Source organism: Thalassophryne amazonica, chromosome 15 (assembly GCF_902500255.1).
Source record: "Thalassophryne amazonica chromosome 15, fThaAma1.1, whole genome shotgun sequence".
Lineage (NCBI taxonomy): Eukaryota > Metazoa > Chordata > Actinopteri > Batrachoidiformes > Batrachoididae > Thalassophryne > Thalassophryne amazonica.
The window spans coordinates 6,683,623-6,700,192 of NC_047117.1; the positions used below are offsets into that span (position 1 = coordinate 6,683,623).

At 41.2% G+C, this 16,570-nt stretch overlaps 1 protein-coding gene across 1 annotated transcript in view; it reads left to right on the forward strand.

Moving 5' to 3' along the window:
* The window catches only part of cacna1ab (calcium channel, voltage-dependent, P/Q type, alpha 1A subunit, b), a 225,545-nt gene that overhangs the window by 40,667 nt on the left and 168,308 nt on the right, over positions 1-16,570 (forward strand). The window contains 1 exon segment of the mRNA XM_034187775.1: positions 14,288-14,393. Coding sequence (XP_034043666.1) covers positions 14,288-14,393 — 106 coding nt within the window.

Below are 16,570 nucleotides of genomic sequence, written 5' to 3' on the forward strand. Positions count from 1 at the left end.
ATTCTTTAGATATGAAAAAAAAGAAAAGAAAAAGTCATTTTGAATTTACTTTGACTTGTGTTTCATTGCAGATAGTACGGACTCCTGATATTTCATGTTTTGTTGAATCAACTTTTTAACTTGTTAATATACATCCATTTCTTTGGTTCAGGCCTATGACACATTCAAAAAAAGTTGGGATGGGGCAATTTAGAGCTAGGAAGGAGTTAATAAAGAATAAATAAATAATGTTATTTCAAAGATGTGATTGTTGTCATGATTTGGTGTAGAATTATCCATGAAAGGCCGAGTGTTCGGGAGGGATTTGCATATTTCTCCCTCAGTGGTGAAAGATATCATTAAATGATTCAAGGAATCTGGAAGAATGTCAGTGCATAAAGGGTAAGGACGCAAACTTAAAAGCCCGGCGACTCAGTGGGCCTTTATTTCCTTTAAAGGTGGTTTCTCTGGAGGTTCGAGGCTTTCGTGGTGGCGAAACACAAATTAATGACACAGTTGGATGACTACTGTGATTGATGATTAATTTGCTCATTAATTATTCACAAGTGGAAAGACTACAAAGTCCAGTGTTAAAGCTGCATAGAAGAGGTAATCCTTGAAATAAAATAATAAAAAAAAAAAAAACAAACTGAAACTAATGAGGGAAGCCACCAAGGCAACTGTGAGCACTCTGAAGGGGCTTCAGTGGCTGTGATTGGAGAAACTTTACTTCACGGTTGGAAAGTAGCAACATGAACTGTCAGCTGGAGTTTGCCAGAAGACGTGACAAATCTGAGCCAAGATTTCATGTCATGTTCAGCTTCATTGTGTCCTTTATCCCTGAGTTAATCTTGGCATGCGGTTATTAAAAATAAGGAAAAACTTGTAATACCAGTGTTGAAAATTTGCATTTTGCATTTATTTATTCAAATTAGATTTTAACACTTGAAACTTTTTAAATTTTAACACCTGCTAGTGTCAGCTGTCATGTTGTGTTAAATTTAGACTGCACATAGTTAATCCTCATTCCATTATGGTGTTATAATGTGAACACTAATGAAAGTGTTGGAACCACACTGCTGGGTGTGGACCCACAGTTTGAAAGTGCTGGAATGAACACTTCCAGAGTTATTTTGCCTCTGCTGAATTTGTAGCATAACACTGGTGTTTCTGAAACTGACAACCGCAGTACAGCAGTTGTTTCTGTGTTTGCTGTTAACGTCGGTGTTCATAACTATTCGCTGATTTTAACACTGCCTGCATGTGTTCTTCAGCAAGGCGGTGATGCTTTTTTTAATTAATAAATGCACATGTAGTCATTCCTGTTTTGTCACCGAAATCTGTACACTCCGTATCATGTCACATCAGATTATGTCATATCATATTACATCATATTATGTTATGTCATATCATATTATATCATATAGCATATCATATTAACTCATATCATATTATGTCATGTCATATTATATCATATATATCATATCACATTACATCATATCATATTATGTCATGTCATATTATATCATATATATCATATATGTGTAAACTGTGCTTAAATACACACCTCAGTGTGTGTTTGTTTGCTCTGGGTGGCGGCCTGTGAAGATGAGATAAAGAGTGTGTGTGTGTGTGTGTGTGTGTGTGTGTGTGTGTGTGTGTGTGTGTGTGTGTGTGTGTGTGTGTGTGTGTGTGCTCGCGCGCTTATGTGTTTCCACTTTAATTAACGAGAGAGGAGCACACGATTTCTGCAGCGCTCACCAATAATACTTTCTTCTTCCAAACTTTCTTCTCTCTAATTGCTTTTAATTTGTCTCTTTCCTATTTTCATTCCTTCCTCCTTTACTTATTTTCTAAACTGTTACCTTTCTTCCTTCCCTCTTTCCACCTTTCTATCCTTTATTCCTTCCTTCTTTTCTAAATTGTTACTTTCCTTTCTCCCTTCCTCCTGTTTCCTCCTTTCCTTCCTTTCTAAAATGATTTCTTCCTTCCTTCCTTCCTTCCTTCCTTCCTTCCTTCCTTCCTTCCTTCCTTCCTTCCTTCCTTCCTTCCTTCCTTCCTTCCTTCCTTCCTTCTTCCTTAACTCTAAATTGGTCTTTCACTGACAGTTGAGAATGACAAAGGGGCGGTAAGATGGACAGATTCAAAAGGAAAAAACAGGAGGGAAAGAGGAGACAAATGAGCAAGGAGGTCAGGAGGATAAGTACAGACAGAGGAGGTGGAGTAAGAAAGGGATGAGGTGTGGAAAGAAAGATGGGGATGACAAACACAAGAAAAAGAAGAAATGGAGGGAGGTGGCAGGAGAGGAGTAAAGGTTAATCGATAAAGAGAAAGAAGACAAGACAAACTGAAAGTGAGAAAGACAAAAGAAAAAGCAGAACGATGGAGTCGGAGAGAAAGAAAAACGACAGCAAGAGGTAGACAGATGGAAAAAGGCTGCAGAGAGGACAAGAAAAGGAGAGAGAGAACGAGCGATAGAGAGAGACAGAGGGAGTGTTACCTCCTGCTTTCAGCAGGTTGTTCGGCCAGCAGAGTGTATGTCTGCTGAATAATAGATGCTGTAGCAGGCGAGCACAAAGCCTTCATGGCGCGGCTCCTGCAGGCTGCACGACGTCCACCGATCTGCAACGCAACCCTGCGTCCAGTCAAAGTCCCGCACAAAGGAGCAACATGAAGTTCAGACTTCAAGAAAGTGACTAAGTCAGCAGAAAATTACAGTCTTACACAGTTTGTGACAATTAGCTTAGTTTTTCCAGCTGGTGAGAGGAGAAAAAGAGAGAGAGAAACAAAACAATAGCTAACATGCTAAGACTAGCAACAAATGAACATATGACCTGCTGGCTACCGACATCCAGTGTGACCAATCACAGCCACTGTCCAGTGTGAAAAATGAAAACTACAGTCCAGTGTGAAAAATGACAACTACAGTCCAGTGTGAAAAATGACAACTACAGTCCAGTGTGACCAATAACTACTGACATCCAGTGTGACCAATCACAGCCAACATCCAGTGTGACCAATAACTACCAACATCCAGTGTGACCAATTACAGCCACTGTCCAGTGTGAAAAATGACAACTACAGTCCAGTGTGACCAATAACTACTGACATCCAGTGTGACCAATAACTACCGACATCCAGTGTGACCAATCACTACCAACATCCAGGGTGACCAATAACTACCAACATCCAGGGTGACCAATAGCTACCGACATCCAGTGTGACCAATCACTACCAACATCCAGGGTGACCAATAACTACCAACATCCAGGGTGACCAATAACTACCGACATCCAGTGTGACCAATCACTACCAACATCCAGTGTGACCAATCACTACCAACATCCAGGGTGACCAATAACTACCAACATCCAGGGTGACCAATAGCTACCGACATCCAGTGTGACCAATCACTACCAACATCCAGGGTGACCAATAGCTACCGACATCCAGTGTGACCAATCACAGCCAACATCCAGTGTGACCAATAACTACCGACATCCAGTGTGACCAATCACTACCAACATCCAGTGTGACCAATAATTACTGACATCCAGTGTAACCAATCACAGCCAACATCCAGTGTGACCAATAACTACCGACATCCAGTGTGACCAATAATTACTGACATCCAGTGTGACCAATAATTACCAACATCCAGTGTGACCAATCACAGCCACTGTCCAGTGTGAAAAATGACAACTACAGTCCAGTGTGACCAATCACAGCTAACATCCAGTGTGACCAATAACTACCGACATCCAGTGTGACCAATAATTACCAACATCCAGTGTGACCAATAATTACCGACATCCAGTGTGACCAATCACAGCCAACATCCAGTGTGACCAATAATTACCAACATCCAGTGTGACCAATCACAGCCACTTTCCAGTGTGACCAATCACAGCCAACATCCAGTGTGACCAATAACTACCGACATCCAGTGTGACCAATAACAGCCACTGCCCAGTGTGACCAATAACTACTGACATTCATTGTGACCAATCACAGCCGCTGTCCAGTGTGACCAATCACAGAGACTATCCCGTTTGACCAATCACAGCTACCGTCCAGTGGGACCAGTCACAGCCACTGTCCAGTGTGACCAATAACTACCGACATCCAGTGGGACCAATAACAGCCACTGCCCAGTGTGACCAATAACTGCTGACATTCATTGTGACCAATCACTACCAACATCCAGTGTGACCAATAATTACCAACATCCAGTGTGACCAATCACAGCCACTGTCCAGTGTGAAAAATGACAACTACAGTCCACTGTGACCAATCACAGCCAACATCCAGTGTGACCAATAACTACCGACATCCAGTGTGACCAATCACTACCAACATCCAGTGTGACCAATAATTACCAACATCCAGTGTGACCAATTACAACCACAGTCCAGTGTGAAAAATGACAAATACAGTCCAGTGTGACCAATCACAGCCAACATCCAGTGTGACCAATAACTACCGATATCCAGTGTGACCAATCACTACCAACATCCAGTGTGACCAATAATTACCAACATCCAGTGTGACCAATAATTACCAACATCCAGTGTGACCAATAACTACCAACATCCAGTGTGACCAATAATTACCGACATCCAGTGTGACCAATAATTACCAACATCCAGTGTGACCAATAATTACCGACATCCAGTGTGACCAATAATTACCAACATCCAGTGTGACCAATTACAGCCACTGTCCAGTGTGAAAAATTACAACTACTGTCCAGTGTGACCAATCACAGCTAACATCCAGTGTGACCAATAACTACCGACATCCAGTGTGACCAATAATTACCAACATCCAGTGTGACCAATAATTACCGACATCCAGTGTGACCAATAACTACCGACATCCAGTGTGACCAATCACTACCGACATCCAGTGTGACCAATAATTACCAACATCCAGTGTGACCAATCACAGCCACTTTCCAGTGTGACCAATCACAGCCAACATCCAGTGTGACCAATAACTACCGACATCCAGTGTGACCAATAACAGCCACTGCCCAGTGTGACCAATAACTACTGACATTCATTGTGACCAATCACAGCCGCTGTCCAGTGTGACCAATCACAGAGACTATCCCGTTTGACCAATCACAGCTACCGTCCAGTGGGACCAGTCACAGCCACTGTCCAGTGTGACCAATAACTACCGACATCCAGTGGGACCAATAACAGCCACTGCCCAGTGTGACCAATAACTGCTGACATTCATTGTGACCAATCACTACCAACATCCAGTGTGACCAATAATTACCAACATCCAGTGTGACCAATCACAGCCACTGTCCAGTGTGAAAAATGACAACTACAGTCCACTGTGACCAATCACAGCCAACATCCAGTGTGACCAATAACTACCGACATCCAGTGTGACCAATCACTACCAACATCCAGTGTGACCAATAATTACCAACATCCAGTGTGACCAATTACAACCACAGTCCAGTGTGAAAAATGACAAATACAGTCCAGTGTGACCAATCACAGCCAACATCCAGTGTGACCAATAACTACCGATATCCAGTGTGACCAATCACTACCAACATCCAGTGTGACCAATAATTACCAACATCCAGTGTGACCAATAATTACCAACATCCAGTGTGACCAATAACTACCAACATCCAGTGTGACCAATAATTACCGACATCCAGTGTGACCAATAATTACCAACATCCAGTGTGACCAATAATTACCGACATCCAGTGTGACCAATAATTACCAACATCCAGTGTGACCAATTACAGCCACTGTCCAGTGTGAAAAATTACAACTACTGTCCAGTGTGACCAGTCACAGCCAACATCCAGTGTGACCAATAACTACCGACATCCAGTGTGACCAATCACTACCAACATCCAGTGTGACCAATAATTACAAACATCCAGGGTGACCAATAATTACCGACATCCAGTGTGACCAATAACTACCAACATCCAGTGTGACTAATCACAGCCAACATCCAGTGTGACCAATAACTACCAACATCCAGTGTGACCAGTAATTACCAACATCCAGTGTGACCAATAATTACCAATATCCAGTGTGACCAATAATTACCAACATCCAGTGTGACCAATTACAGCCACTGTCCAGTGTGAAAAATGTCAACTACAGTCCAGTGTGACCAATCACAGCCAACATCCAGTGTGACCAATAATTACTGACATCCAGTGTAACCAATCACAGCCAACATCCAGTGTGACCAATAACTACCGACATCCAGTGTGACCAATAATTACCGACATCCAGTGTGACCAATAATTACCAACATCCAGTGTGACCAATCACAGCCACTGTCCAGTGTGAAAAATGACAACTACAGTCCAGTGTGACCAATCACAGCTAACATCCAGTGTGACCAATAACTACCGACATCCAGTGTGACCAATAATTACCAACATCCAGTGTGACCAATAATTACCGACATCCAGTGTGACCAATAACTACCGACATCCAGTGTGACCAATCACTACCGACATCCAGTGTGACCAATAATTACCAACATCCAGTGTGACCAATCACAGCCACTTTCCAGTGTGACCAATCACAGCCAACATCCAGTGTGACCAATAACTACCGACATCCAGTGTGACCAATAACAGCCACTGCCCAGTGTGACCAATAACTACTGACATTCATTGTGACCAATCACCGCCGCTGTCCAGTGTGACCAATCACAGAGACTATCCCGTTTGACCAATCACAGCTACCGTCCAGTGGGACCAGTCACAGCCACTGTCCAGTGTGACCAATAACTACCGACATCCAGTGGGACCAATAACAGCCACTGCCCAGTGTGACCAATAACTGCTGACATTCATTGTGACCAATCACAGAGACTATCCCGTTTGACCAATCACAGCTACTGTCCAGTGGGACCAATCACAGCCACTGTCCAGTGTGACCAGTAACTACCAACATCCAGTTTTTGATTATTGTTATTGAGGTTCATGTTGGTTTAGCAGTGTTGTTAGTGTTATAGGTTTGTTGTGTTTTTCTAGTTCAAGTAGTGTAGTCCGTTTAGTGAAGAGTTATGTTGTCACCATGAGTGAAAAGTGCCTTGCGTTTGATCTCTTCTGCCACCGTCTGTGTTGTTGAGTGTGAAAAGTAAATGACATTTCTTTGCAGCAGCTGGCAGGGTGCAAAGACAAAAGCTCTGGCTTGTTCTTCCATGTAGCTAGCCACAATATATAAAATAGAGATAAAGATGACAGTGTTTGGGTTTATTTTTTTATTTTTTCATGTTTTTGTTTTGGGTTTGTGATCGCCTTTGAAATTACCCAGCAGCCCCTGCGGTGTGTAAACTAGAAACTGGCTTATCAGTAACCGACAGTGTACTGAGTCAATTCTAAAAGTTAACGGTTAGGTGTTAGCTGTAACTTCTGCTAAATGTTTTAGCGGTTTAGCGTCATAAAAGTTAACTTTTCAATTGCGGTTTAGTGGTTATCAAACCTAACTTTTCGGTTAGCTGTGCCCACCATTGCCTGTAGGTAAATCAAATACTCATATACTCATCAATAAAACTGTTTCAACTAGCTACTTGGGCTTCTCCAGATTAGCCAGTCACTAGTAAGCTAGCAACTCTAGATGGAACTGTACAAGCAGTGGCTGGCTGCAGTGCATGCTGGGTGATTTCAGGTTTCCATCCATCTGCAAGAATGAGTAAAATCTGTTTTTGTCCATTTTCTCTTATCAAGGTGCATCATGACACATTTCTACTTTATCGACCCTTCAAAATATGTGAATATGCTCTTTTCCATTTTTTAATCTCACTTTGTGTGAAATCTTCCATTTATTCACCTATTGTTGGGCTGTTGTGTTAAACATCTTGAAATGTCCACATGTCTAGATGAAAAAGTGTATAATAGGACCCGTTTACAAGGTGTTTTCTGGGGGGTGCACTGATCTGATATTTTGCATCAGTATCAGTAAAATGACTACATCCAATACAAAATATTAAATCTGATCAGAATCATCCGTTTGGGGGAGTAGAAAATTGGTTTCACAGTTTGAGTTCATATTTTGTTCAATGGTTTGATTAACAGGATAAAAGGTATCAGCTTGCTATTGGCTTTGACAGATCAGTATCAGTATTGGTATTGAACATGAAGAAGTGGTATTGCACTATCCCTAATATATTACGGAGCTGGTTGAGCACAATTTTAACACTTTGATTAGCAAAAGATTAGTAACTAAGCTGTGTAACAAACCAACATACAGTAGTGTTCAGAATAATAGTACTGCTATGTGACTAAAAAGATTAATCCAGGTTTTGAGTATATTTCTTATTGTTACATGGTCTTGTTGGATTTGTGAGAATCTACTGAATCTACTGGTACCTTGTTTCCCATGTAACAATAAGAAATACTCAAAACCTGGATTAATATTTTTAGTCACATAGCACTACTATTATTCTGAACACTACTGTAAGCTTCTCAAAATCTGGACACAAGGGTTGTTTTTTTTTTTGTTTTGTTTTTTTTTTTACATTGTAATTCCTAGTTTACAGAATCCAAACCAAAAATATTAAGAATGTGGACAAAATTCAGTAGAGCACAGGTATTCTTAGAATAAACTTTTTTAAGGTTTGGCCCCTCACAGCCTTTGATGGTGGGCATTCGTATGCACTCAGTAAGGGTTTGAATCCATCTGTCAGCTGGCGTGGAGTTCAGCTTTGTCTCGTTGGAGTTTATTGTTCAGTCCAACCTGTCTGATCCGCTCACATCACACACACACACACACACACACACACACACACACACACACACACACACACACACACACACACACACACACACACACACACACACACACACAGAGAGACTGTCCTCGGGCCACGGTGTCAGTGTCACATCTGGTAACATGACAAGAGACACGTATCACCCTCGCCCCCCTGCAATTACCACACTTTTACGCTAACAGAAAAAAAACTGACTGGCCAATTAGGCACAGGCTTGAAGTGTCTGGATACATCCAGTCATCTGAACGCCTCCAGCAGTCATTACTCAGGGATGGACACACACACACACACACACACACACACATCTGTCTGAGCACAGCATGATGAAAAACTGGCTGCAACGTCTGTGAGTCAGTCAACTCATGGTTTTGTTTATAGTTGGACAACCAGGTTTGTGGTGGTTAAGTACCCCTGAGATCACTATCAAACCCCACGTGACCAAAGTCATAACTATTTCAATTAAACCCTGAACCACATTCCACTCCCTGCTCCTCTCTTGCCTGAAAACCTTGTTGGAAAAATACACTTTTGTGTAACAAACCTAGATCACAAAGTGACTCTGGATCAAAGAACACCTATTGCTGGGCAATCATGGGATCCTAAATACTCACATTTGATCCTAATCATGGCCTTGCTCCTATTCACTTATCTTTGTGTCTGATTACGTACTTGTGATAGTGATCATAATATTTATTCCTGACCACCCTTCTTTGATCCTGTTCAGTCATTGTTGATCATGTTCCTGACCTATGATCCTGATCACCTAGGATCAATGCTGATTCCTGAATTTTTACCCTATTCATTGCTCTTTGAACCTGGACACTGATCTTTGATCTCAGATGCTCACGTTTGACCGTAATCACTGAGGTTTGATCAGAAACACCCACTGTTATTCATGTTCCTCATCCAAAGGTCAGCAACAGCCTTGGCACAAAGCTGATTCCTGAATTTTGACCATTTACTGACCTCTGACACTTATCTTTGATCTTTTCTTTTGGCTGTACTTTGATCTTGTTCACTAACCACCAACACCCATTGTTGATCAAGTTCCTGACCTATGATCCTCATCACCTAGGATCAATGCTGATTCCTGAATTTTGACCTTGTCCCTTGCTCCTTGAACTTGAACACCAATCTTTGATTTTAGTTGCTAATCTTTGATCCTAATCACAGAGGTTTGATCATGATCACTCATTGTACTTCATGTTCCTGACCTTTGATCCTGATCAACCTGATTGCTGAATTTTGATCCTGATGTCTAACCTCTGAAATGCAGTGTGGTGGCCAAGTGAGTAGGCCACTTACTTTACAAGGCTCCAGGTTCAAGAACACCCATTTCCATTCACCTTGTACTGTGGAGTTGTGTCAAGAAGGACATCCTTTGTCAAATCAACAGTCAGATCCATGTGGAATCTGCTGTGACGACCCAGAGGGAGAAGCCGAAAGTGCTTCCTAATCTTTCATGATGAACTTTGATCCTGATTGCTTTATTTGGATTTGCACCCAAATTCAGTGGATTTGACCAAAAAATAAATAAATAAATAAATAAATTGATATAAAAACACTCCATTCAGTGAACTTAAAATACTATATATATATACGAGGTCTGTCAATAAAGTATAGGTCCTTTTTATTTTTTCAAAAACTATATGGATTTCATTCATATGTTTTTACGTCAGACATGCTTGAACCCTCGTGCGCATGCGTGAGTTTTTCCACGCCTGTCGGTGACGTCATTCGCCTGTGAGCACTCCTTGTGGCAGGAGTCATCCAGCCCCTCGTCGGAATTCCTTTGTCTGAGAAGTTGCTGAGAGACTGGCGCTTTGTTTGATCCAAATTTTTTCTAAACCTGTGAGACACATCGAAGTGGACACGGTTCGAAAAATTAAGCTGGTTTTCAGTGAAAATTTTAACGGCTGATGAGAGATTTTGAGGTGATACTGTCGCTTTAAGGACTTCCCACGGTGCGAGACGTCGCGCAGCACTCTCAGGCGGCGTCGTCAGCCTGTTTCAAGCTGAAAACCTCCACATTTCAGGCTCTATTGATCCAGGACGTCGTGAGAGAACAGAGAAGTTTCAGAAGAAGTCGGTTTCAGCATTTTATCCGGATATTCCACTGTTAAAGGAGATTTTTTTAATGAAAGACGTGCGGGCGGATTGCAGCGTCGGCTCGCAGCCGCCGCGACACTCCGCCACAGGAAAAACACCTCCGTTGGAAGCCTTAAGGACAAGTTGGAACATGTCCAGCTGTTAAACAATTTCTCATATACTCACTCCACTGAAAGCCATCAAAAGCCGCCTGGATTTTACAAATGGTTATCAACACAGAGGTGTTTTTCCTGTGCCGCCACACCGCGCTGGCTGCGTCCCGACGCGCGGACCCTTCTGCACGTCTTTCATTAAAAAAATCTCCTTTAACAGTGGAATATCCGGATAAAATGCTGAAACCGACTTCTTCTGAAACTTCTCTGTTCTCTCACGACGTCCTGGATCAATAGAGCCTGAAATGTGGAGGTTTTCAGCTTGAAACAGGCTGACGACGGCGCCTGAGAGCGCTGCGTGATGTCTCGCACCGTGGGAAGTCCTTAAAGCGACAGTGTCACCTCAAAATCTCTCATCAGCCGTTAAAATTTTCACTGAAAACCAGCTTAATTTTTCGAACCATGTCCACTTCGATGTGTCTCACAGGTTTAGAAAAAATTTTGATCAAACAAAGCGCCAGTCTCTCAGCAACTTTTCAGACAAAGGAATTCCGACGAGGGGCTGGACGACTCCTCCCACAAGGAGTGCTCACAGGCGAATGACGTCACCGACAGGCGTGGAAAAACTCACGCATGCGCACGAGGGTTCAAGCATGTCTGACGAAAAAACATATGAATGAAATCCATATAGTTTTTGAAAAAAAAAAGGACCTATACTTTATTGACAGCCCTCGTATATATATATATATATATATATATATATATATATACATATATATATGGAACTATGAGGGAGGGATTAAAACAATATGTAATTTAATTATTTAGTGTTTATTTAACAGAGACAGATGCTGCTAGCATTGGCATTAGCGTTTTGAAATTCAGCAGATCCAGTGAAGATAAATCCTCAAGCTTTAAGCTCATTTGTATTCTTTGTTCCTGGTCAGACTTTTAAACACAACACAAAAAAGATTAATGTAAAACAAAATATACTTACATTTTTAAGTTTTCCAGTGTACAGTTAGTTGTACTTCACTTCAGCAGATTTTTTTTAATTAAAACAGTCTTTTATAGTGTGCATTTGTCCTTCAGATGCTTTTCGTTTTTTTAAATAAAAGAGAAATTAATTCAAAAATTAACACAGAAAAGTAATATTTGTGCCATCATCGGATGCTATGAGAGAGAAAGAGAGGTTTTTTCTTTTTCTTTTCTTTAGTTATGTGTCCCGTTGCTGGTGCAGTGTTTATTAGTAAAGTGCTCAGCAGGGTCAGATGTGTTGTAAGGGATTAATAATAATAAGCAAAAAGTCAGGCAGACGGATGATATTTTAGATATCACAGAGTAAATATTCCCAGCTGTCTGCAACGAGGTCAGCTTTCATTTCCTTCTGTCTTGCACATTTTGTTTCCAGTCGCGCGGGTTTATGTGCTTGTTAAAATTATATGCATAATTTAATATTCATTTTTGCAAATGAAATAAACAAACAAACAACCCCCCCCCCCCCCCCCCCCACACACACACACACACACATACATTTAAAAATTCATTTACTGCTTCACATTCCTTAATCTGCAGAAATAAACTGGAGAAAAGCAAAATCTGGACCAGTTTCAGTTCAAAGCATTTTGGGTATCAGCCAGTGAGCAGCGACTGCCTGTCTCATCATCCACACATGTTGTCTCGAATTCAGCTCATTTTATTTATTTCTATATTTTAAAATAAACATCTCTCTCTCTGTGTGTGTGTGTGTGTCTTTTGTTTTTTCATTTATCTTTGATGTCTTTTTAATAGAATGCAATGGGCCCCAAACCTGGGGTCTAAAGTTGCACCCTAGGCTCTATAGTTATCCTAACCAGAGCTGGCATTGTATCCGAGGGCTCTCTTCAAGATGGTGATCGTTCCCTTAATTGCATACAACTGCACCTGGGTGACCGGGGATTGCCTCAAGGTATTTCTTCAGGTTCTTCTTCACCAGGCCTGTTGCCCCCACCACAACTGGGATGATATCGATGTCTTTCAATGACCATGTTGTTTGTAGGTCATTTTTCAGGTCTTGGTATTTCGAGATCTTTCCCCTTTCTGCTCCATTCAGGCCGTATTCATTGGGGACTGTCACATCGATGATTTTGGCTGTTTTCTCTTGCTTGTTCCAGATGACAATATCAGGTTTGATTGCACCTCCTTCGATATGTCTTCCTGCTGGGATCTCTTTGTCGTAGAAGACAGTTACTTTTCCATTGGATGAGACTGGTGCTGGCTCGTGCTCCCAGACGTGTTCTTTAACTTCCATCTCCAGTTCCTTGCATACCTTCCAGTGGAGATATTGACAGATCTTGTTGTGTCTGGATGTATAATGTCTGTCTCCCATGAGGATCTGGCATGCTGAAGTTAGATGGTTTAAACTCTCAACAGATATATGACAGAATCGGCATTTATCATTTTGTGAGATCCCTGCCATTTTTTGAAGCCATTGTTAGAAGTCCCTGATCTTGTGCTCCAATCAGAATTCTTTCTCCATCAAAACCAAGTTCTCCATTTTTTAGCCACTGCATTGATCCAACTTTGTCGATGTATTCCTTTTCGAGTTCTTGGAATCGTCCGGCTCTTTTGTGCTGTTTCCATCTTTCCACTCGATGTTTTCCTTCTCTTTTGCTGTATTGTTCTCTGGTCTGTCTTGCAAGTTTTGTTGCAGGCATGAGACTGTTGCTTTCTCTCTCTTGTATAGGTTCTCCAGTTTAGTGATTGAGGTCTGTTCGGATAAGGTCTTCTCGTGGTGTTGTGCAACCTTTTTTACAATTTCTTCTTCAGAGCTCTTTAAGTACTGTCCAATACCTATTATCGATGCTCTGTAAGCTGGTTGATTTCAGTGAGACCCAGACCGCCTTCTCTGTGAGGGAAATATATTCTATCCATGCACTGATTTCTGTATGTGACTTTGTGGAGGGTGAGCATCTTCCTGTTTTTTTTTTTTTTGTGTGTGTGTGTGTGTGTGTGTGTGTCTGTGTCTCCAGATCACCTTGCTTCTTCAGTTTGCTTCTGTTTCTAGTTACAGAAATAAAGCAGATTTGTTTGATTATCAGTGAACATCTCAGCACCAGAAGAATAAATAAATATTTCCACTGAATTAAGACACAAAGAAACAAGAAAATGCTGAATGCAAAGTAAAATCACATCCAGACAAAGTTCAAACAAAGTAAAGTGGACTTAAACACATTACGGCCAGTGTGTGTATGTGTGTGTGTGTGTGTGTGTGTGTGTGTGTGTGTGTGTGTGTGTGTCTTTGTGTGTTTGCTGCTGTATGGTGACATTGACCTTAACTCCAGCTGCACTCCGTTTGAGTGGATGATCCTCACCACCATTATTGCAAACTGCATCGTTCTGGCTCTGGAACAGCACCTTCCTGGTGGAGACAAGACGCCTCTGTCTGAACGACTGGTAACACACACACACACACACACACACACACACACACACACACACACACACACACACACACACACACACACACACACACACACACACACACACACACACACACACACAGCATGCAAAGAAATCAGAAATCAAGACAAATAGCTTTAAAAATGACTCACTGTACAAAAGTCAAAATATAAAACACGTTATATATTTTTAAAATAGAAAAATCCATGTGAATGTATATTCAAATATCTGTAAACACTGGTGCACCACCGACAGTAGTGACGTAACGAGGTGATATTACTCACTGTTCCAGCCGGTTAACATTCAGCACATCATCAGACATCTGAAAGACAGACATTTAAGTTTGTAGTCAGAAATACACCACAGTCTCTGACAGGGTGGTCACAATACTCAAAAATTAGTGTTTAATGCTAATACCAATGAAATTACGTGATTCTCAACACCAAAGTCAAAATAATAATGATAATAATAATAATAGGAGGTCAAATAGAGGCAAATACAGTAGTATATGATATACTTGCAGTAAAATTGTATGGTCCAGGCACAATAATTAAATGAAAATCTGCAGCAGTTAATGAAAGTAAGTGCTAGTTGATTTGTTGTGTATATCTAGTCAACAATGACTATCATATTACTTCCTGGAAAAACCAAAACACATGAGGTTTAATATTACAGTGTTGTACAGGTTTGACCAGTAGGTGTCAGTGTGACAGTGAGCTGCTGTGGCATCACCGAATGGTAGTAGTGAGAAGAAGTTGTTAGTGTGACTGTTAAAGTAATAAAACTTTTATGGAAGCCGGGGAGTCTTGACACCAAACCTCACTTACTAACTGAGAGAGACACGGTTTAATTTTGTCATATCTAACACAACTTTGACTTTTTTCTTTGGCCATCTTTCATTGTTATTACTAGCAATGACTTCATGTCACGGCTAGCTGTCCCCAACTTCACTGTATGTGCAAGCGAAGAACTACAAAGCAGTTTGACTCCACAAATGTACACTCTCAAATATTGTACAGATGCCAGGCTGCCAGATTTGTTCTAGTTCGAAATTCAGCTGCAGATTGGATATATTTATTTAAAGTTATAGTTTGATTACAGTACACAGAACAGTCTGAATGTTACTACAAGCTATGGTTGTATTACGTTAGCCGACATGGCTAACATAAAGACTAACACATTAGCTTAACATTAAAGGACATGTTGCACCAAAATGATAATTTAGATTTAGGCTGTTAGTGACTATCCAATGATCCACTGGGATTACTTTGTGCACTTCCGTAACCAGTTTCAAAGTATACGGCATTCGCAGCAAACTGCGAATGCTACGGAGACGTCCGAAAACAAAGTACTCGTGAGTACTTAGGTGTTTTTCTGACAAGTGACGTTGCAACTAGAAGTGTCCCAGCGTGTGCTTCAGTGGAATGTAGCTGATAACGAAAGAACAGAGGCTCAGATTAATTCCAGAGTTGATATAAGTGTGATGTCGTGTTATGCTGACTCATTTTTAAGTGATAGTAACTGTTCATTTTGATGGAGTCACGGTAAAATCTGCGGCCCCAAGAAGGTTTCGGTGCACCTGCAGGGCCATGAGTCATAAACACAGCCTGTCAGTAACAATCTCTGCTCCAGGATCAGCTTTGTGCACAATTAATTATGAGTGTTGTTATCAATAAAATCTAAAAAAAAAAAAAAATACATCTGCTGCCGGGGGGAAACACACACAGACACACACAGTGAGATTCGCAGAACACATACACAGCTCCAAATTTACACTCTCTCGCAGTAAAACAAAACAACAACAAAAAAAAAGAAAAAAAAAAAAAGAAAGAAATCTAGCCACAAAACACAAAAGGGGATTAATTGTGGATTAATTTCCAAATGTAAACTTCACGCGATCAAAGAAATGCACGTGTGAAATCGCCGGCTGCAGCTGCCTCTCTCTCTATCGTGGCACGTAAAATAACATCCATGAACTCCTGGAAATAATGTATTCTGACTTTTTCCAAATGTAACAAATCCATGTCTGTGTCCAGGCAGCCTGTTAAAAACAGAGTCAGATGTCCCGCGTCCATGTCCACAGCTTCAGTAAACCAGCATCCACACAAACAGAGCATCATTTTAGGCCCCAGAATCCAACACTGAAAAAGTTAAGAGTTTCGGGGTGAAGC